Genomic DNA, 23,212 nt, shown 5'->3' with positions numbered 1-23,212 from the left:
AACTGATTAATCTAATGCCTCTATTGAGATTAAAGCTTGGAAACCTCCGGTTTCTGTAGGAGGATAAGCTAAATTGGTTGGAAGTACACTCTCATCTAAAATTGTTGCTAGAAAAATTTGTTGCTTTTAGATTGGATTGTATTCAAACTCAATGAGAGAGAAAGCACTTCCTAAAGTTTAAAACTATGTCCAGCTCCACAAGCCAGCAAGAAGGGTTTACATTAGTAGCAAGGGTTCAAAAAGCAACTGGTGGTGGGGTGTTTGGAACTTCAAGGCACTAACATTCTGCTTAAACCTCCAAGCTAGCTGGCCCACTTAATGTCTAAGCAGCTCCTACGATGATAACAAGTAACATTTAGTGGCATTGCCCAATTTATTAGTAGCTGTCTGGGATATATCCTTTATTATTATATGCAAGAGTTATCTGATATGTTCCAAAGTATTGGACATGGAAAACCACCGTGAAACCAATGGGAAAGTTGACTGTTTACAGCGTGATTGTAAATAAAGGCAAATGTAGACAAACCTCAAAACATCAGGAATATTTAATTACAGAAATGAAGAAGCTCTAACTTAGTCTAATTGGTTGGTTCACTGTAAAAGTCAAAATCAATTTTCGAAAAACTTGAAATCACAACAGTCTTGAACATATGTTGCCGATTTTTAATTTTTTTTAAAAGTACACTTTTACCATGTTTGCAAAAAGAAATTGTTCTCCTACTCAGAAAACCGGTTGGTGCAGGATCAGTGTCTGCAGACTTTAAAAAACTTTAACTTGAATTATAAAAGCTGGGGGAACCACATGTTTTCAGTTGTCTTCTGTTTAGAACTGTTATTACTAAGATTAAACTACTTTTGTCAGTCGAACGTCGCCTGTAATTTTTAAAGCAGTTAGTTTTTGTAGTTGTTGGATGCGATGCGCAAAATCAAATAGCCGTTGTCCATCCACTTGAACGCGGAACTGCTGGTGTTCACATAGGATTTCCATCTAAAATCAAATAAATTGAAATGTCACAAATTGTACAAATTGTGGAAGATGTGAAACAGAAGGTGATCATTTAAAACAACAAACTGGTGCTCTTGATAACTTCCCAATCAGTTCCACTCACCTGCTCTTCCCCTTTAGTCTCACAAATATTTTCTTTCTAGACACCTCATTCTTTTTTAAAGAGTTGCTTCTGAAACTGTTCTTACTACTTTTCAGGTGGTGTATTCCAATCACTACAATTTAACGCGTTTCAGGAAATAGGAAGTCCCCTAGTTTCCCTTCCGATACTTCTGTGGATGATCTTAAATCTCTAGTAACATTTCCAGTCAGTGAGGTTGCTCTTCAACCTTTCATAGTTTTGAACACCTCTGATAAATGTTAACCTTCTGTATTCTAAGGAGAATAATGTCAGCTTCAGTCATCTCTTCAGATATCTGAATGTCCCGATTCTTGTAACTCAGTAAATCTCCTCTGTATCCTAAGGCCTTCATGTCCCACTTGAAGACTGAAGTCCAGGACTAGACATGAAACTCCAGTTGAGGTTTAACAAATGATTAATCAAAGTTTTATATAAATTCCTCGCTTTTGAACTCCACAGTCTGTATTCATGAAGTCATGGATTCTGCTCATTTTAAAAACAGCTTTCTGAATTTGCCTTGCCAACTTCAGCTGTTTGTGTAAATGAATCCCTGCCCACAGGTCACTTTGTTCCTGCATCCCCTTTAAAATTATACAGCTTTATTTATGTTGCCACTCTTTCCAAATCGTAATTCAATAGATTTTGGTTTACAGCCTGAGTGTTCATGAAATGGTGCCTTGGTTCAATGAACAAAATCAAAGCACTAACACAGTCTGATATCAATAATGTGTGTTATATATGCTATTTGACATCATCTCAAAGTGAAACATTCACTCTTGTTTATCAAAGCATTGGAAACCACAGCTGGATTTACAGTTTCAAGTGCATTGCCAGTTATTTACAATGATACAAAGAATAATCGTTCAAATATATGAATCTCTCTTCATCACTTTCTGAAATTTCTGAAATATCATGATGATATACAGTTGAAGGGTAATGAAGTGAACTGTGGCATTCAATCTGATGTTATTGGCTGGCTCTGAGAATGATTTGCCATTGCAGAGAACACAAGACAAACAAGTTACTTATGCATGTTGCAGATTTTTGAGGCACGTCTGGAGATTTGAAGAATCTATAAAATTTTTTGAAATTGATAGAATGGAGGGATACGGACCAAGCACAAGCAGAGGGGATAAGTTTAATTTGGTGTCATGTTCATCGTGGCTGAAGGGTCCATTTCTGAACTCTATAGTTCTATGTTCTATGAACTTTTTTGTTTAGAGGCTGTGGGCATTGCTGTCAAGGTCAGCAGTTGATAATTAACCTTACTTAATCTTGAGGGAGTGATGGTGAGGCGCCCTGCCTTGAACTGTTTTGTACTTCTTCTGGTGTAGGTACAACCACAGTGTTGCAAGGGAGAAAGGTATGATTTTGACGATGTGTTTGGGTTTTCTCACATCAACCACATGCTCAACAGTATGTGGTTACCATGAGTTAATTTAATTAAAGAGAAGGCCAAACACATCTCCTGCCCCACCAGAGGACCGAACATTCTGGACCAGTACTAGACAACCATCAATGATGCCAACTGCTCAAATCTCCCACTCACACTGCCAAAAGTCCAATCACAGTGCTGTGTTTCTCCACCCACCTTACAGGTAGAAGCTGAAATGGTGGAATCCTTCACAAAAAGAAGTATGGGGCTTGTCTGAGGCAGTGGAAGACTATCTCTGGGACTGCTTAGACTCAGTGGACTGGACCATGTTCAATTTTTAGCAGACAACCTAGATGGGTGTGCACCATCACGGGCTTCATTGGCAAATGCGAGGAGGACTGGGTACCAAAAAAGTCAATCTGAGTGTTCCCTAACCATAAACCTTGGATGCACCAGGAAATTCACTCCCTAGTGAAGACCAGACGTGCAGCATTCAGGTCAGGTGGCTGGACCAATACAGAAATTCCAGATACCACCTCCGCAAAGCCATCAGGGAGGCCAACAGTCCCAGACCTACCAAACAGACTCCCGCCATCTATGCAAAGCCTTAGTGACATTACAGGATATAAACTGAAACAGTGTAAGATGCTGGACAATGAAACATCCCTCCCTGATGCATTCAATGTTTTCTATGCTCAGTTTGAAGGGAGATAGAGAGCTTGGTGATGTGATGTAATGAAAACAATCTGACTCTCAATAGCGCCAAAACTAAAGAACTTATCACTGACTTCAGAAAGAAAGGAGACCATGCCTCCATCCACATCAACAGAAATGAGGTTGAGAGAGTGAACAGCATCAAGTTCCTTGCAGTGATGATAACCGATGACCTGTCCTGGACATTCGATGTAAATGCAGCAGTCAGGAATGCACACCAACACCTCTTCTTCCTCAGATGGCTCAGGAGATCTGGCTTGTCCATAAGGTCCCCCACAAACTTCTACAGATGCAGCACTGAAAGCATACTGTCTGGTTGGGTAACAGCCTGGTATGGAAACTGCTCTGCCCAGGACTGTAAAAAACTACAGAAGATGGTGTGCTCAGCCCGGACCATCACAGGAGCCAGCCTTCCCCGGACTCTATTTACATGGCTCGTTGCCTCAGGAAGGCAGCCAAATCATTAAAGACCCATCGCACCCTGGTAATGACCTCCTACAACCTCTATTGTCAAGCAGAAGATACAGAAGCCTGAACACATAAAGAACAGCTTCTTTCCAGCCGTTATCAGACCATTGAATGAACACTAGCCTCAAATAATGTAACCTGCAATGTAACCTGTATATTCACCTATAATACAAGCATCTCAAGCTTCTATAGTTAGAATGATATTTATGCTTAAGTTTATACTTATATTTAAGTAACCAATAGTATACTATTGTGATTGATTTACGTCAGCCTCACTTATCCTTTACTTTCACAAGTACTTTATAGAGTCCTATAGTACAGAAGGGGGACACTTAATCCGTTGTGACTGTCTTGACTGTTTGAAGGAGTTATCCAATTAATCAAACATCCCTGCTCTTTCCACAAACAGACTTTCAACTCCATTAGTCCGGAATTCAGGTGGCAGAGTTTAAGCAATAGTGTCCAATCTATAACATTAATGAATAGCCAGCCAAGATAGAGTTAACAATCCAGTGTGGCCGTTTTGTTCACGGCAGAGATATTCATTGTGCTCTTGCTGCTATTCTGACCCATTAAATCTGCACAATCAAGGCATTAGGTCTGAATGAGGCATTAACTTGTCGAACATCCCAAAACACAGGGATCATTGCAGTTTTTTTAAAAAACAGATTATTCACTGCTTTTTGGGAGAAATGAACAGTTGGAGTTCTTGTGTTGTTATATTTATGCATTGTCTAGAATACAATCAAGATATTGTAAAATAAAAGTCTTTAATGAGGTCACTAGCTTGATTTTATAGCTATCTGTATTCACTTTTAAACAAATTGCTTTTTTTGACATTTCCTTTGGAAACTACACAAAGATGGCACAATCTTTACATAATTTGACATCACACTTACCTTGAAGTGCTGCATTGGTGTGAAAGGGAAATACGGTATGTTTTTCTCTTCTTTCCCCCATTTGCCTGAAACTTTGGCATTCCGTATAACTGAGCGATCCCGGAAGTTAATAGTCACTTCAAGGCCCACATCTGTATCTGGTTCTGAAGGGTTGCCAATGAGACTTAATACAAAGCTGTTAGATAATCACAAGTGCAAACATTAATTGCATGTGATCAGGAATAAAAAAGTCACATTTGTAAATTTTAAAAGAGATAACAAAGTGTAGAGCTGGATGACAATTTTGTTTTGTTTTATGGCTCACTTTCTGCCTGTACTGATGTGAGCAGCAAGTTATGTTAGATTATTAACTAAAATTGCACCAATTCTCTGGTTACTTCACCTAAGCAACCATTATACATGCAATTCTTGACAAGGACATCAGCAGGTATTCAGCTGCAATATATATCAACCAAAGCCAATCCAGATCCCACATGCCATGTGTACTTTTGACTGGTCTTGGTGATGGTGAAAATCCTGACAAAATGTTTCTTTCCATTTCATGCCAATTATCGCTTGTTGGTATTCTTTAGCCTCTAAGTTACGGCTCTGAGGCATAAAACTGAAAATGGCCTGTTTCCATGATTCTCCAACATTATCGGATTGATATTAAAGTATTCAAATAGTGTGGCTTTGGAATCAAAATGGATGAAAATTTCAATCTGAAAGTAATCATAGAATGATGCAGCAGACTTGTAGGTCATTCAGTTTATCACGCCTACCCTAGCTCTAAACTTATTTTCTTCAAGTATTTATCAATTTACTTTCAGAAGTTATATATTGCATTCAGCCATTGAGACAGCACATTCCAATCATCACGTATCACTGCATGAGTTTCTCTCTTATGTCAACTTATGATTCATTTTCCAATCGTCTTCAAATGAATTACCAAATCACCTGGGAAGATGTATGATTTTAACAACATTCATTGGTAAAACTTACAGAAATGCCAATATAGAGGCCTTCATCACTACATTTGAAAATAGTGAACATAAGACAATGAAGGAAAGGAGATGAAATTTCAATAGTGTTTTGAACCAGCGAAACAAACTCGTGACACACATTTTGGGAAAATGCTTCTCAGAGAAAAAGAACCATCACTTCTGGAAATTTATGTTGAATATTAAAACTTAATTCATGTGTACTAAAAAGAAATGCTTGTCTTCATGTGTTCAAGAAAGTGTTTTGTAACCAATTCAGTGACTTTATATTGTAAGTATCTAATTTGTGTCTTGCAAGATCAGACATGCAGCAATTAGAGATATGACTAACCTACTTCGATAATATTAGCCAATAAATATTGGTCAATAAAATGAGAGATGGGCATTGGTCTTCTACCAATAGGCCATAGGATCTTTTACATTCACCTAATATTAGGCAGAGTTCTAAGTTATCCAAATATATTATTGCCGTATAGATAGAAGGTAAATGCCTACATTTTATAATCCATTCTTTGAATGGTTAAACTGCACATTTAGAAATGTTCTGATTATTCTAACTGGGTTGCTTAGTTCAACTCCAAAGGATTTAGCTTCAGCTGAAAAAATAGGAAATTACTAGGTCACAGGTTTCCTAACATTAAAAAAATTATGTATAGGCAGGAGATGAAGATGAAAAACAAAACCTTGTGGGTGATGCATAAGGGAGTTAGTAGGAGTTTACATTACAACAAACTTCAGCGTTCCAAATGGAAAAGGATTTTTACATGCCAGAATAATTAGCACCACACTGCCACAAGATTGATTCAACAAGTGAAACTATCAGAATATGTTTTTCAGATGAGGAACAACATATCTGTCTCCTTGCTACATTTTTTTTCAGAAGTTGCAGCATTTTGAGACCAAGTAAATGAAGTTCTAATATTTAGGCATATCAACTGTAAACTCCCCATTATGTTGAAGGCATACCTCCTCCCGCTACCACTAAATGTCTCATTCAGAAAGATTTTATGGTGGAACTGGCCTGAATCCTGGATCAAAATGGCAACTGCATGAAGGGAATTACAAGGGTGCAAGATCCTTAGTTATAATCAAATCATTTGGAGGCTAACATAAAAAAAACTTAGAGGTTTTGCATAACGGAATTGGCAGAAGGCTCCCTTTGAATAATGGAGTACTCCACATGGAGTCAGAAATATGATGGAATACTCTCAACTTGCCTGCATGACGGCAGCTCCAACTCAAGAGGCTCAACAGAGCAAAACAGCGTGCGTGAGTTGTGGTCAATCCACAATCTTAAACAGTTACTTCTCTACCACCAACATACAGTGACAGTGGTGTGGCAGCAAAACTGCTAAAGCTTCTTGAACAGCAACATACAGAACTTCAACCTCTACCACCTCGAGATACAAGGGCAGCAAACAATTGAAAACATCACCATCTACAAGTTCCCCTCCAAGTCACATCTGACTTGAAACTATATTGCTATCATTTTCCCCATTGCTATGTCAAAATCTGGAACACTCTCTCGTTCATTGTGATTGCTGCATGGATTACAATGTTTTAGGATGGCAGTTCATCAATGCCGGCTCAAGGGGCAAACAGGGATAGGTAATTGGTGCTGGGCTGGCAGCAACATCCATACCTGAAGAATAAATTCATAAAACAGATGCTCAGTAAAATATTGCAGTACTGCAAAATCCTCCAGTAGAGCAACAGATGTGAGCTGGCCTCACGCTAATGTTTGCTGTGCATTCTGATATCACTTGAGCAAATTGTTTACTGTTATTATATGTTGGTATCTGGGATATGATGTTACAGCTTGTGTGTGATTTCATCAGTAATGAGATCCTCAAAACGGCAAGACTACCAGATTTTTGTGTGAGAATTGTGTTTTATACTTTAAACTATGTGTCCTTATTGATGGAACATACCAGGGAGAAGATCCCTCGTTCTGTTCAGCTTATACTGAGAGGTGACTAAAACATAATTCAGAAATAAACACAGAAACGGTTGGCAATCTGCCCTTAAACAGATTAGGTTTACTGGATGAAAGCAGAGGGTAGTTTAATCAGTCTTATACTTGGAACTTTAAAAAAAAATTGTTTGTCTCTGTCTGAATGGGACAAATTTGTCACTGAATAGATTAAATCTGAGGAAGAATGTTTGAAATTGAATGTAGTTGAAGGTTGAGATTGAGCTGAGGATTGGACAGTTATGTTTGACTTCTACTTCTTATCTAATTGTCTTAATCTAGGGGAGAATACATTGGCTTTCAGTTGACACCAACTTCCTTGCAAAACCAGAACTAAATTTCTAAAACTTATTTAATGTTCATACTGAAGTTGATAGGAATCACACTCGTAATGCCTTGAGTAATATTTAATTCAGTAACCCGAAAGAAAATAAGAAGACGTCAGTAACTAGGCCGAGTTGGTTGAACTCAGCCATGGGAATGTTAATGCCACTATAATAAGCCTCAGTAGTAACAAGAAAAATAACCCAGAAATCCCACAACTGAGCATTATTAAGCTATTCCCAGGTGGAAAATCATGTATTGTGTGTAAGCTGAGAATAGGTTCCACTTCAGTTTTGTTAGCCATTTATAACATATAAATAATAGCTACTTGAACAAGATACCCATAGCATGAAATATGGAATTATGTCACAGTAAAAGGGGCGTGGAATACTAACGTGTTGTCTTGTTATTTTTTAAAAGAAATACTTTGAAAATGAAAGTAATGAAAATTGACTAACTGCTTTAACTTAATGTTTCCTCTCTATTTTTCCCCAAACTGCCAAGTTTCATTACTGTAAAGGTCTCATGTTGTGATGATAAAATGCTTGAACAACTACGTAGCACAAGAACTGTTGCTCCTTCCTGTTTGCCTTCAATGTTTCACTGCCTTCATTTTTATTTTGATGTAAACTATTCAAGCCTTAGCCACTGTAGTATACAAGACAGATAGGAGAAAATGCCTATACTTTTCATGTGTATGCAGGTTCAAAGATTAATGTAGAATTTTATGTAGAATGTTGGTACATCTACAAAAACTGTGAGAATTTAGGCTGCTGACCGTAGTTGTACAAATAGGATTCCTGTGTTTTTGACTAAAGATGAACCACTAGTATATAAATAGTTCATGATCAAGTCTTGGGAATGTTTGCTTTCTTGCATGAAACTATCCTTTTTCCCCAGAGCCATGAGAAAGTAAACTGTGACATGTTTACTAAAGAATTGTGAATGCTAATTCTTCTTGTGCCAAAAACTCCAATCTCACATTCAAATAATGTCTCCTCTTGGATTTTATTTTCATTTATTGTTGCCTATTCTTTACAGTCCAGCAGTTTACCTTTGTTAAGTATGCATGTATGTGGATATATGGTGAGAACTGGATTAACTCCTCAGCACTTATATCTTCTTCTTTTTCATCCTAATTAACTGTACCAGCACCACTCACTATTACTTCACTGTAAACTCCATGTTTGCTACTACTTTGAGTTCTCTCTTTTCTACTGGACTGGTTTATAATCTCTATTGCAGTTTTACAATGCTATCCTGTCTAATGTAGCACATACCCAAGCCTTTCCTTCAGTGATCACCCAACTTTCCCATTTCTATCAACTATCGCTTTTCCCATCTGTCATGCTCCTCTGGAGTTAATGTCATAAGGTCCATCTAACAAATTGTCATCTGCCTTCCCTCTCTATTTCTCCCAGTGAAATGTATGTGATCTTGTTGAGGAGTCTTTTCTCGCCTGTGATCCAATCTTGGGTGTCACTGGTACTGGAAGGTTTGAGTTATAAGGAGAGGCTGGATAGGCTGTGACATTTTTCACGGAAGCAAAGGAAGTTGAGGGGTGACCTTATAAAGGTTTATAAAATCATGAGGAGCATAGATAAGGTCCTTTCATGAGGCTGGGTGAATTCAAAACTAAAGGGCATATTTTTAAGGTGAGAGGAGAAAGATTTAGAAGGGACCTGAGGGGCAACTTTTTCACATGGAGGGTGGTTCATATGTGGAATGAACTGCCAGAGGAAGTAGTAGATGCAAATATAGTTACAACATTTAAATGACTTTTGGTGAGGTACATGAATAGGAAAGGTTTAGAGGGATTTGGGCTAAATGCAGGCCAGCGGGACTAGTTTAGTTTGGGAATCTTGGTCGGCTTGGATGAATTCGATGGAAGGATCTGTTTACATGCTCGATGACTCTATGACTTTTTGTTAACAAAAATCTTATCTATTTTAAATTTAAAATTAGTGATCAATTGAGAATAAAATACTGGTTTTTAAAAGCAAATTCCGAACTTCTACCTTTCTGTGTATGTGTTCTCTAACATCATTCCAGTAAAGGTTACCTCTAATTTGTAGCATATGATTGCTAGTCTGAGAGTGCTCAACCATCAAACCAGCCTACCAGTTCTTTAATGTCTTGATTTAAATTTGCTTCATCAATGTAAATTCCAAGCAATATATTGTTTGTGTAATCTTGGAGGTGTTGTTTGGTAAACAATAGACAATAGGTGCTGGAGTAGGCCATTCGGCCCTTTAGGCCAGCACCACCATTCATTATGATCATGGCTGATCATCCACAATCAGAGTCCTGTTCCTGCCTTATCCCTATAACCCTTGATTCCACTATCTTTAAGGGCCCTATCTATCTCTTTCTTGAAAGTATCCAGAGACTTGGCCTCCACTGCCTTCTGGGGTAGAGCATTCCATATATCCACCACTCTCGGGGTGAAGAAGTTTTTCCTCAACTCTGTTCTAAATGGCCTACCCCTTACTTTTAAACTGTGTTCTCTGGTTCTGGACTCACCCGTCAGCAGAAACATGCTTCCTGCCTCCAGAGTGTCCAATCCCTTAATAATCTTATACGCCTCAATCAGATCCCCTCTCATCCTTCTAAACTCAAGTGTATACAAACCCAGTTGCTCCAATCTTTCAACATATGATAGAACATAGAACATTACAGCACAGTACAGGCCCTTTGGCCCTCAATGTTGTGCCGACCGGTCATACTGATCTCAAGCCCATCTAACCTACACTATTCCATGTATGTCCATATGCTTATCCAATGATGACTTAAATGTACCTAAAGTTGGCAAATCTACTACCAATAGTCCTGCCATTCCAGAAATTGACCTCGTGAACCTATGCTGCACTCCCTCAATAGCAAGAATGTCTTTCCTCAAATTTGGACACCGAAACTGCACACAATACTCCAGGTGCAGTCTCACCAGGGCCCTGTACAGCTGCAGAAGGACCTTTTTGCTCCTATACTCAATCCCTCTTGATATGAAGGCCAGCATGCTATTAGCTTTCTTCACTGCCTGCTGTACCTGCATGCTTGCTTTCATTGACTGATGTCCAAGAACACCTAGATTTCGTTGTACTTCCCCTTTACCTAACTTGACTCCATTGAGATAGTAATCTGCCTTCCTGTTCTTGCCAGCAAAGTGTGTAACTGCACACTTATCCACATTAAACTGCATCTGCCTCGCCTCCGCCCACTCACCTAGCCTGTCCAAGTCACCCTGTACTCTCATAACATCCTGCTCACACTTCACACTGCCACCCAACTTTGTGTCATCAGCAAATTTGCTAATATTACTTTTAATGCCTTCATCTATATCATTAATGTATATTGTAAACAGCTGCGGTCCCAGCACCGAACATTGTGGTACCCCACTGATCACTGCCTGCCATTCCGAAAGGGACCCGTTTATCACTACTCTTTGCTTCCTATCAGCCAGCCAATTTTCAATCCAACTCAGTATTTTGCCCCCAATACCATGTGCCCTAATTTTGCTCACCAATCTCCTACGCGGGACTTTATCAAAGGCTTTCTGAAAGTCCAGGTACACTACATTCACTGGTTTTCCCTTATCTATCTTCATAGATACATCCTCAAAAAGTTCCAGAAATCTATGCTATAATCTCTCCAAGGCCAATATTTGCTTTCTCTAAGTATGGTTTAACTAGGGTTTTATGTGGCTGAAGCATGACATCTATCCCTTGTATCCAAATCCTCGAGATATTGAGGCCAACACTCTTTTAGTCTTTTTGATTTTTATTTGTAGATGTTCAGGGTATTTTAGCAATCTTTATTCATTGGATGCATAAGTCTCCCTAGACTTCATATATTTTGAGCTTTTCACTGTTGAGAAGATACTTTCATTTTAGACACTAACTGGATCAGCACATACCCATATTGAAATCCCCTTGCCACAGTTTTACCCATTTATTAAATCTTTCAGTAACCCACTAATTTTATGCTTCCATCACACTGTTTATAATAGCATCTATTTTTGTCAATGAAGAATTTGACTAAGTGGTTTCTTCATCATCTGAGACAAAAATCAATGTAGTGAACAGGTGAGGCCTCATCTCTGTAAACACTATCCCTGCTCTGTTTCCAGCCGATAATTTGTTAGCTTCAACTTTTAGTCAGCTATCTTCTCAGCGACTTTATCACATAACTTATGGAAGTACATTTAACTATCATAACATAGACAAACATTTTCTTCTACTTGAATTTTGTCACTTTTTTGTAAAGAAGTTTAGGGAACTTCATCAAACATGATCTACTACTGACAAATGCAGGCAAATTCTCTGATCAGTTTAAATGTCCAAGCTGCTCAGTCATTCTATCCTTAATTACAGCCTGACAACACATGAAGAATTAACTGATTCATAATTCCCTGTTTTTCTCCATTACCTTTCTCAAATAGCAGAGTGATATGAAATTTTCCAAACTCAAGATACAATTCCTGAATCAAATCAACATCAAGATAATACTGTATCAGCAATCTACTTCCTATAAAACCCCAAGATGGATACCATCTAATCCTGGGGATGGGATACTCCTTTGTGCTATTCTTTTCTTTATTTCTGTTATTTTGCTTGTATCAATTATATTGAGTTCCTTTTGTCATTCTTTCAATTTCCTGACATAGAATTTTCTTCCTCTACTGTAGATATTATTACAAAATGATTAATTGTTCTAAGAAGAAACATTAATTGATACCCCTTGCAAGTTCCTTTTTAATGTGTTTTGTAATTGCTACTGTTACAAAGCAGAGGTTGACCCCCGATCTGAGAATGAAAACCAAAACACCTGAAGAGGATCATCTCGCCCCATAATCTGTAAAAGGAGTGTGTAACCTGCTTTTCAGAAACTTCTAGAAGTTAAAGAAAATAAATCCCTGATGCTTTAAAGTCAAAAAGTAACAATTTATTTATGTAACTCTACTAGTGAGCAAATTAGCCGAACTATTAACAAAACAAATGAATCAATTCTGACTACTAATTATTCCTGAATAAAGCAAGATTCTAATGGTGTGCTATTCCAATAATACAAGTGCTACTTAAACAAAACAAAGATAGAATTTACGCTCTCAAAATTACAGCCAGGTTGCCTGTCTTCTAGAATGTTCTATGCCTCCTCCGTTGATTCTTCTTTCAGGAATGCCTTTTCCATCGATTATTCAGTCAGGAATATTAACTAGTTGTGCTGTTGGTACCATTGTGATTTAGATGGTACTTTCTCCAAGACATAGAGGAGGCTATAACAGCCAGCGATTCTCTCTTGAGGGCCAAGGGTCATTAGCTCTGGTGGATGGTAGCTAGCTCTAGGGGGTTTTGTCCATCTGCCCCTTCTTTATATACCCTTGATGATATATCAATATTTCTTACAATAGGATTGGTCCTATGTTGTCAAAACCAATCAGGCTTAAATTTAATAGGTTTTTGGTATCTCAAATACCAGGTTCAAATTGACTGGTAAAATCCAAAAGCCCGTTGTCTTGGTAAAAAGTGCTGCTTAGCCTGCTAACTATACAGCCTTTTGATACAAATATTTCAATTTGGGTGCTCTCAATGTACTTGCAAACTTTCAAGCTGCTGCTCACAGACATACATTTTAAACCTCAAAGCACCTGATCAGTTAAAAGGACCACACAATGCTTTTCCCCCAGCATCTCACAAACAACAAATTCTAACTTCCTGCATCCCAATCCACCAGTACTCTACCTAACTTCGCAACACCTCCCCCCCTTAAGAAAAAAAAACCTTTATGAAAGGATTTTTTTCTTTTATTTTTAAAACCTTATCTCCATTATATTACTAGATCCACACCTCATTAATCTAGTGTTACACATTTTATACTAATTCTATTTATTTTTAACATTGAACACTACCATTTAGATTTGAAGCATGTGATTAAGCATCTGTGATATTTTCATGATCCGTAACATGTACAATCTGTAAATTAAATGCTTGTAATATGACATTCGAAAGAAATAATCTGATGTTCTTGTCCTTAAATCTTTCCAGAAATGTCAAAGGATGATGTTTGGTATACATAATTGTCTCTGATGCATTGTTTGCAACGTAAACACTGAAATGTTGTAAGGCTATTACCAAACTCAATAACTCTTTTTCACTGATAATGAGAACTCTTTTTCACTGGTTGAATAATTTTTCTGGTTGATATGGGGTTTTTTTGAAAAATAATTGATTGTCCTTTTAAATCCACAATCATTCTCCTGTAACAACACAGCTCCAACACCTACATTGCTTGTGCTGATGGTGACTTTTAAAGGTTTCAAAAAAAACATGGTGTGGCTAAAACTGGTGTGGTAGTTAACACTGCCTCCAAATTCTCAAATGCCTCCTGGCATTGTTCAATCCACCAACATTTTGTGTTCTTTTTTAACAAATCCATCACTGTGCCAATATGCTACTAAAGTTTGGTACAAAAGCAGAAACTTCTTTTGCTTTCTCCAACAAAGGTACTTGCCAGTAAATGCAAAGTCAGTCTAACTTTGTGATATAAGTGGATTGTCCTTTTTTTCCACACAATCCTCCAGCCTTACAATGAGATATGAGATTTGGTCACAACGTTGACCTTCCGATAATCTATGCAGAGTCGTTGAGTACCATCAGGTTCGGGAACCAACACAATCAGCCAACTCTACTTCATCTCTACGATGTTTTCTTGGAGCATCGCTTCCATTTCTTCTAAACCTATGCTGCTTTGAGAAGATTAAGCTTGTAGGGGTGTTGTTTTATCAGAACGTCGACCTCATATATTATGGCATTAGCTCTCCCCATTTTATTTCTACATAGACCATCATATCACTGTAGCAAGTCTTCAAATTTAGATCTATGCTCCTGGGACAGATAGCTCACCTATTCTGTCATATTCCTCAAGGACTTCCTCATTATTCAATTTATTCTGAGGCACAGCAAAATCCTCACTCTGAGGGGCAGCAACTAATACCTGCTTCTCTGATTCCATTTCCCAGTCATAGTAATGTTTCAGCATGCTGACGTGGCGCACTTGATTTTTTTCCTATCTGGCATCTTTACCAGATAATTCACCTGACAACTTGTTTTCAATCTGATGGGGACCACTAACCTTGCTTTGAAGTGATCTCCTACAGCTGGAAACATTATCGTTACTTCATCCCCTTGGGCAAATGTATAACTTTTAGATTTCTTATCTGCTTCTACCTTCAAATGTTGTCTGTCTAATTCACCTACTCTGTGTAATCTTTCTCTTGCCTCAGATACATAATCCAATTGTGAGGTCTCTGATTTCAGACCTATCAACCGTTATTTAATTAATTTAATGCCTTCTTACTTTGTATCCCAATATCAATTCAAGTGGAGTAAACTGAGTCGATTCATTTGGAACACCTCTAATTGCAAATAATATAAATGTCATACTTTTATCCCAGTCATTTGGGTAATCCTGGCAATGACCCCACAACATTGTCTTTAGGGTCTGATTCCACTTTTCCAGTGCTCCCTGGGATTCAGAATGGTACACACTTGATTTAAAGTGTTTGATGCCTAATACATCCATGACCTTCATTAGATAATATGGCAGTAAAATTGAGCCCTTTGTCTGACCGAATCTCCCTGGATAGACCATAATGGAGAAAGAAAGCAAGCAACTCTTCTCCAACCTTTTTTGCCTTGACATTCCATATTGGAATTGCTTCTGGAAACCTGGTAGACACATCCATTACAGTTAGCAAATACTGGTTCCCACTTTTGGTTGTAGGGAGGGGACCTACACAGCTAAAATAACCCGTGTGAAATGTACCTCCAATGCGGGAATTGGTATCAAAGACACTGGTTTTTATCAATACCTGTGATTTTCCTATCACCTGACATATCACAGGTACGGCAAAATTCAACCACATCTTCATGTAATCCAGGCCAATAAAAATGTTTCCGTATCTTAGCCTGGGTCTTCCTCACTCCTAGATGACCCACAAGTAATTAGTGTGCTTCCCCTAATACTTCCTATCTGTATCCTACTGGCACACAATCTGGTGAACTTCTGCCCATTTCTCATCTGCACTAACCGGCCAAGGTCTCAATTTCTGCCTTAAGATTTTATCGTACAGGTAATACGGTAGCATTCTGGAATACACGCTGATTCCTTTTCAGAGTAGGCTTTATGACATAAATCTTTTATCGTCTCATCTTTTTTGTTATAACCCTATAAGCCATTCAGAACTAAACACCTCTGCCTGATCCTCTACCTGCTTAGGTTTCTCCTTTACTATCTCATCAAACTGAGTGTCAGCTCAACTCCTTCATCTTTCTCTATTTGTTTTCCCTTCTTGTTTTAATATATGGCTATGGAATTTTGTATCCACACAGTCTGAAAAAATTCCAGGGTACTTTTCTTTTAACTTCACTGTTCCTTGGTTTTCTTTTGGCTTTTCCACTACAACAGATATCATTCCCACCTGTGATCCAGTTATATTATTTCTAAGAATAAACTGTATTCCTGCGATAGCCGATTTTCCCATCACTCTCATTTTCTCTTCCACAGTCTTGATTGGACTTTCTAGTCTTACCTTACACAGGGAACACTACTGCCCTCTCCATTTATTCCACAGATTACTACTCTCTGGCAATATTTCAGAAGGAGTGCAAATGTTTTTGTTTCTTACTATTAGAGACAGACTAGCTCTCGTGCGTCTCAATATTTTAACTTCTCTACCTATATCCCCAGTTCTACTAGAGTAAATCCTATCCGCACAGGTGAAGTCTTTGAAATGGTTGGGTGTTGTCTTCATCTCTTGCAAGTGAGTGGACTGTGCACCCTCCTGCAGCTCCTCAAATTCTCTTAGGATTTCCATCACTACCTTAACTAATCCCACTGGTTTAGCCTCTTTTACCACATCCTTTTTTCCCAGCGCCTTTCTTAAACAAACCAGCATTGTGACTTTGTGTGTCCCACCTTATTGCAGCAAAAACACCTGAGGTCTTTCACCTCTTTTCCACCCTGTTGGGTTTCCATTTTTCAAACGTGGTATACTGTTTCCAGTGTGATCTACCTTTTGTTTTTCATTGAAGAGTTTCCGTCTTTCCCAAATTCATTCTCTCATCGAATGAAATTACTGTTGGAAAGTAGATTTTGATTTATGCACTCACGTGTATTCATCCATCATCTCTGCAGCTCTTCTCACTGTTTTAAATTTCTGTTCCTCATCATCTGTTCTGATCACTTCTGGAAGTGAGTTTTTAACTCCTCCAGCAGAATACTATCTCTAAGGCCTCACATGTCTTTTCTATCGTTAATGCTCTCATCCATCTGTTGAAGTTGCTCTGTTTAATTCATTCAAACTCGATAATAAGTCTGACCTGGTTCCTTTCTGACATTTCTGAACTGTCAGCTATATACTTCTGGTACCAATTCATAAGCACTCAAAATAAACTGTTCCACTTCTTCATATTTTCCTGACACCTCCCTCCTCTGATCATGCTGTAAACACCTCACTAGCACTACCTACCAACTTGGTCTGAACTAATATTACCCACACAGTCTCTGGCCAGTTCATCTGTTTAGCCAATTTCTCAAAGGCTTCTACACCTCTTTTGTCGAATATTGTTAATGGTTGGATATATTTGCATAAATACCAAGCTGTTGGCTATGATGGTTTTGCTTATCATCACTTCTAGTTTGTACTGTTACTTCTGTCATCTGAGGTCTTTTTGCTTTAAGTTCCAACTTCATCTTTTCCAACTCGAACATTCTTTCCTTTTCTTCATCTTCTGCCATGTTATCCTTTCCTTTTCTTCAGTAAGGACTCTTCTTTCCATTTCCCTGTCGTCTAACTCCAGCCTTTGAGTTCACTTTCCAACTCCAATTGTCTCATTTGCAATTTAATTCTTTCTAACTCCACTACAATTCACTGTTTCTCTGATATACCTAAATGCCTGGCCAGCTCCGTTACAATTGCAGCTTTCTTTTTATCCCTAGTTAAACACACTTTTCTCCTAATTGCTAATGCTAAAAGTATCACATTTTTCTGTCTTTCTTGCCAAATTTGGGAAGCATCTTCAACCTCCAGAACCTCTTTATAAATGTTAACAGCAATTTCCCCACTTTACATTTAACCAACAACAAGCAACTGACATTAAACAAATTTTCCACTTCTCAGTTAACAGTTATTTAAAGATTTAGGACACTAGACCCTATGTGTATTTAAATCTGCTGGGGCCACTATAAACCTATTCAAAGCTGTCCAACTCCAGGACGAGCTACCAATCTGCTTTAAACCAAGTTGACCACCACCACCCCACCCCCAATGCACCCAAAGAGGAACACTTGGCCCCTTAATCTGTCAAAGGAGTGTGAGAAGTGGTGTAACCTGCTTTTCAGCAACTCCTAGTGGTTAAATAAAATAAATACTTGATACTCAATTTAAAATCAACAAGTATCAATTTATTTATCATCTCACTCTAACAGTGAACATATTAACTTAACTATTAACAACCTGAATAAATCCCTTTTAACTACTAACTTTTCCTGAATAAAGCAAGATTCTAATGGTATGCTATTCCAATAATACAAGTCCCACTTATACAAAACAAAGACAGAATTTAGTTTCTCAAAATTACAGCGGGATTACATGTCTTCTAGAATGTTCTATGCCTTCTCCATTGATTCTTCCATCAGAAATGCCTTCTCCATCAATCATTCTGTCAGGAATATTAACTAGCTGTGTCGTCGGTACTGTTGGTTAGATGATGCTTTCTTGAAGACATAGAGGAGGCTGTGAGAGCCAGAGATTCTCTGAGAGCTGAAGGCCGTTTGCTCTAGCAGATATCAGATGGCTCTGAGGGATTTGTCCAACTGCCTCTTCTTTTCATATCCTTAATGACATATCAATATTTCTTACAGTAGGATCGGTCCTATGTTGTCAAAGCCATCAGACTTAAACCTAATAGGTTTTTCATATCTAGGTACCTGGTTCAAATTGATTAGATAAATTCAAAAGCCTGTTATCTTGGGTAAAAAGTGCTGTTTGGCCTGCTAAATGTCTGGCCTTTCAGTAAAAATGTTTCAATTTGGCATTGTGTAGTTGCACACTTTCAAGCTGCTGCTCACAGACATACATTTTGAATCTCTAAGCTCAGAAAAAGTACATGATCTTTTAAAAGGACCATGCTATGCTTTCCCCCCCTGCCTGCTAGTATTTTATAAAGATCAAATTCTAACTTCCTGCCTCCCACTTCACAAGTACTGTCCCCAACTTTGCAACACTACAGTATGTGTATACAATTCGAGGATGTTTTTCTGTCTTGTGATATATCAGGGACTGGCAATGAATCCTAATGGAAGACTTTTTTTAAATAAATGAGTTGATAACAAGTGGGTTCTGATAGGCTGAGCTCTGTTCCAAGATGTTGCAGAGTGTAAAGGTCTGTTCACAACATGATCGGCCTGTTACTCACATGGGGTACTGTTTACTTCTGTTTTAACTTATTGAGGAGTGCTGTCCTGTAGACCTTGCCAGGTACTAATAGCAGTGCCCCTCCAGTTATTGCAATCAATGAGGTTCCCTTTTGTGGACAGGTTGACAATTCCTATTTGTCTCCAGTTATCCAGAATATCCTGAAGTCTCGATTTACTGACCATGTCTTGGCATTTCATTAATGCAGTGTTCTTGCCTTGGTTCAACAACTCTGGTGGTATCTTGTTGATACCCGGTGTTTTGGTGCTCTTCAGGCACTTGATGATTCAGTGGACTTCTGATTTGACAAATTCTCCAAGGTTGAGTTATAATCTCTGTAGATGATCATACATGAATTGACTGATACAAGAAGCAGGTCAATGTTCAGCTGCTAAGATGTGGTCTGGCCATCAAATTCATATATGGAGTTAAGGGCTGAGATTAGATTATATTTCCTACAGTGTGGAAACAGGCCCTTCGGTCCAACAAGTCCACACTGCCTCTTGAATCATCCCACCCAGATCCAGACCCATCTCCCTACAACCCACACACCCCTGAACACTGTGGGCAATTTAGCATGGCCAATCCACCTAGCCTGCACATCTTTGGACTGTGGGAGGAAACCGGAGCACCCGGAAGAAACTCACGCAGACATGGTAAGAATGTGCAAACTCCACACAGACAGTTGCCCGAGGCTGGAATCGAACTTGGGTCCCTGGTGCTGTGAAGCTGCAGTGCTGTTCCATCCATCTTGCTCTTGCTCCTCAGTGTCTTACTGGCTTAGCCCAAGGTCAGAATGGGGATGTCTGCTGATGCCTGCACAATATTCAGTATTCTCCAACCTAGGAAGCAACATCTCCAACAGAGGTGATGTAAAGTTCAACATTTATACGAGAGTTATCACTACAGCATCTGATCAGTGTGGGAATCTCAACCACCAACATGGCCATCCACTGTCATATGAATTGCACAGAAGAGAACAGTAAAAGTTCCACATGGCTTCGACACCTAACACTAGTATTGTCTACCTAAGACCCCAGTTATCACACAGAAAAACAACATTTAGAGAAATGATTGAAACTAGTAGGGCACATTTATTCTCTTGAACATATGCCCTGCTGGAATAGCAGTTAAATAGACATCACCAGATGCGACAAGAAGACTGGGCCAGCCAAAGTACATTTAAAGAGAATCATCAAGAGCAGAACATCACCTGGGCTGGAGTGAAAGAAATTGCTATGGTCTCAGGCTGGAGGTGAAGACTAGCCATCTATTGTCCTTTTGAGACAGAGGAACTAAGTTTGAGCAACAGCATCTATCTTGTCACCTGCTGCTGTTGTCTGGTATGATATTAAAAGTTTAATTTATTTTCCTTAGCACAGTAGCAATCATTGTAATAGGGGAGTTATATTTTCTCAGAAAATACACAGCCCTTGTGAATGGGTAATGGGGCCCTGAGTGAATTTTACTGCTAAACATCCTACGGAACCTGGCACTGCAACTTCAGCTGCATATCTATTAAGTGGCAGCCACTGCTTAAGCTGCAGCAAGACGAGGAATCTCTCCATTATGAGACGTCTTCAAAGACCAAGTAGGCTCTTTTAACATGGTGCTAGGGCCCAGCAAGCAGGCCTTAGTGATCAGAGAGGAAGGTGGTGGTGTGTGCACTTTTCATAACTGTGGAGGGGTGAAGGGAGCACCATTGAGTGAGAAGGACCCTCTCTTGGCCATCGAGTGCCCCAAAAGAGGCTCAACTGCTAAAAAGTTGCCAGATTTTACACTTAACTTCCTATGTGGCAGCAGTTAGAAAGCTGGTAAAATGTATGTGGATGGAGAAGAGGCTGGAGGTAGCCCATAACTGGCAAGTCAGCATTTGACCACATCACAATCATTCTCAGCCCTTCTACCTCCCAGTCATTTTCCAAGAGATGGCAAAACCTATACCAAAATGATAAACTGGTAGAAGCATAATGTTCATTTGTGGTTCTTAAATGATGACCTCCAACATGCTTAAAAGTTTTTTGTGCTGAAGACATTCCTGCCCAGTTCCACTGGGACTCATGGTGAACTGGAGAACTGTATGTGACTGGGTCACATATTAACTCTTGGAGCCAAGGATAAAACCCATTAAGGAATAACAAAAATTATTCGCAAGGCAATGAGCAAAGGCTAGTGTGTAATGTTTACATCATTTGCATTCCTACTTCTCTAACTATGACAGAGTTCATTCACCATTTACAACACTTTTGTTTTCTGTGCTTTTACATTCTGTGCCATAAAAATGTTTAATAGTTAACTGGTTGAACATTTGTTGTGCAAACCAATTACATATCCACTCCTTTGTATGGCATTGTGTGATAAGAGACGACCGCTTCTGGGATTGAAATGATTAACAACCAATGTATGAGGTGCACACAATACTGTCTGTGTTGCAATGCTGAGTTGCAGAGCACCACAACTAAGAAAATTACCCAAATCCAGAGTCGCGTGTGAAAGCAGGTGTCCAGCTCACTCTACCTGTTGGGGTGTGAATGAACCATCCCTGTGATACTCATCTTCATGGACGGTTTCAACCCACTTTTGATCTCCCCGACAAAGGGCTTTGTCTATAAAATGAAAACAATCCACGCGGTAAATGAAAGAAACAAGATTAAACTGCAATGATATCAAAATGCACTTTAACCACTTTAGGGGCTATTTAAGATCTATAAAATGGGAAAAGCGAATGAAAATTAAATGAAGTACACAGTCACTTGAAGGAACAACTTGGCGGTTATGAATGAACGCGTAACATATGCAAGGTTGTAACCCACATGTGCCTTTTCACCCGCCAAATAACATTTGTAAAAGTACGTTCCAAAACATTTCAAATTGAATGTTACACAAAGCTCAACAGAATTCAAATTTTCTGCGCACAATCATATTCCATTCTGATATGCTGGTTCAGATCTCAAACTCAAAATTGACTGCGCTGACGACAACTTTTTCAAATAACCGAGCCTAGTTTATCTTTACAGTTTATACTCAGCATGGTCGAAAACAGTTTTCGAAGTGGCACAAACGGGTGTTTGTTTTGACATCGAGTCTTGCTGACTTTTTTTGTCTAAAACAGGTAGAAAACTCAAACCGGCAATGCATAAATAAAGTGGAAGTCTGTACACAGCAGCACAAACTGCGATCGCCGATCCGAATGCACATGTCAAGCAAGTTCGTTCAAGCGACTTTGCCATGCTGACTTTAATAACAGTAAAGGCAATTCTTAAAAGCCCGGTCATTAGAAGGGGAATATTTAATCATGTCAAAATGATCACATTTTGCGATCTAAATTCAAAACTTATGTAGTTTAAAAAAATAGTTCGCACTTACAGATGATGAGTTGTCGTTATCCGCCATGTTTTGTGTAGGTTTACTTTGGTTAATAGATAAGGGTTTGAGGTGGGGGTGAGTTACGCTAGTTGCAGTGGAGCTGCCTGGGCTTTACAGGGTTATCTCCATTTCGAAGCCGCTCTGGGCCGCGCCTGACTCCATCCTCCCTCACGCTGGACAGCCACTGCTGCCATGGTAACCCGGTTGGGCGGGGCCTACTTCACCACCAGGCCTACCCCGCCTGCTCACGGCGTTGTAACCATGGTGACGCGGAATGGCGGACCTGCCCACTTGACTCTGCTCCCGTCGCCCCACCATTGCGCCACCTGCCCCATAGCCCCGCCCTTGCCCGCCCCACCACCGCGCCCTTCCCACGGGAACAACGACTAACCCCGCCCCTTAACCCATGCCCGTCTCTCACTTCGCACCGTAGCCATTGCCATCACGCTGGGCGGTCTTAACCGCAGGCCCCGCCTCCCAGTAGAGTTAGCCCTTATTGTTACCATAGTAACAG

The 23,212-nt window shown here is 39.2% G+C and overlaps 1 protein-coding gene across 1 annotated transcript; it reads right to left on the bottom strand.

The window, feature by feature from the left end:
- Window positions 1-527: 527 nt before the first annotated feature.
- si:ch211-10a23.2 (Galectin-related protein A-like) lies at window positions 528-22,968 on the bottom strand. The gene is made up of 4 exons (XM_048537970.2): window positions 22,699-22,968; window positions 21,850-21,938; window positions 4,584-4,758; window positions 528-988 (listed from the first exon to the last, which is right to left on the bottom strand). The coding sequence occupies exons 1-4, from the start codon at window positions 22,723-22,725 to the stop codon at window positions 845-847; spliced, it is 435 nt and encodes a 144-aa protein (XP_048393927.1). The 5' UTR covers window positions 22,726-22,968; the 3' UTR covers window positions 528-844.
- Between the last annotated feature and the right edge of the window lie 244 nt (window positions 22,969-23,212).

This window comes from Stegostoma tigrinum, chromosome 10, assembly GCF_030684315.1.
Source record: "Stegostoma tigrinum isolate sSteTig4 chromosome 10, sSteTig4.hap1, whole genome shotgun sequence".
NCBI classification, from domain to species: domain Eukaryota; kingdom Metazoa; phylum Chordata; class Chondrichthyes; order Orectolobiformes; family Stegostomatidae; genus Stegostoma; species Stegostoma tigrinum.
The sequence above is the reverse complement of the archived record's forward strand: the minus strand, read 5'-3'. Positions and strand labels throughout refer to the sequence as shown.

Coding starts and splice junctions, on each gene's coding strand:
- si:ch211-10a23.2 (XM_048537970.2), bottom strand. CDS start 22,725: ATGGCGGATAACGACAACTCATCATCT. Junction 21,939..22,698: donor ATAACGACAACTCATCATCT/GTAAGTGCGAAC, acceptor TTCATTTTATAG/ACAAAGCCCTTTGTCGGGGA. Junction 4,759..21,849: donor GTTCATTCACACCCCAACAG/GTAGAGTGAGCT, acceptor ATTATCTAACAG/CTTTGTATTAAGTCTCATTG.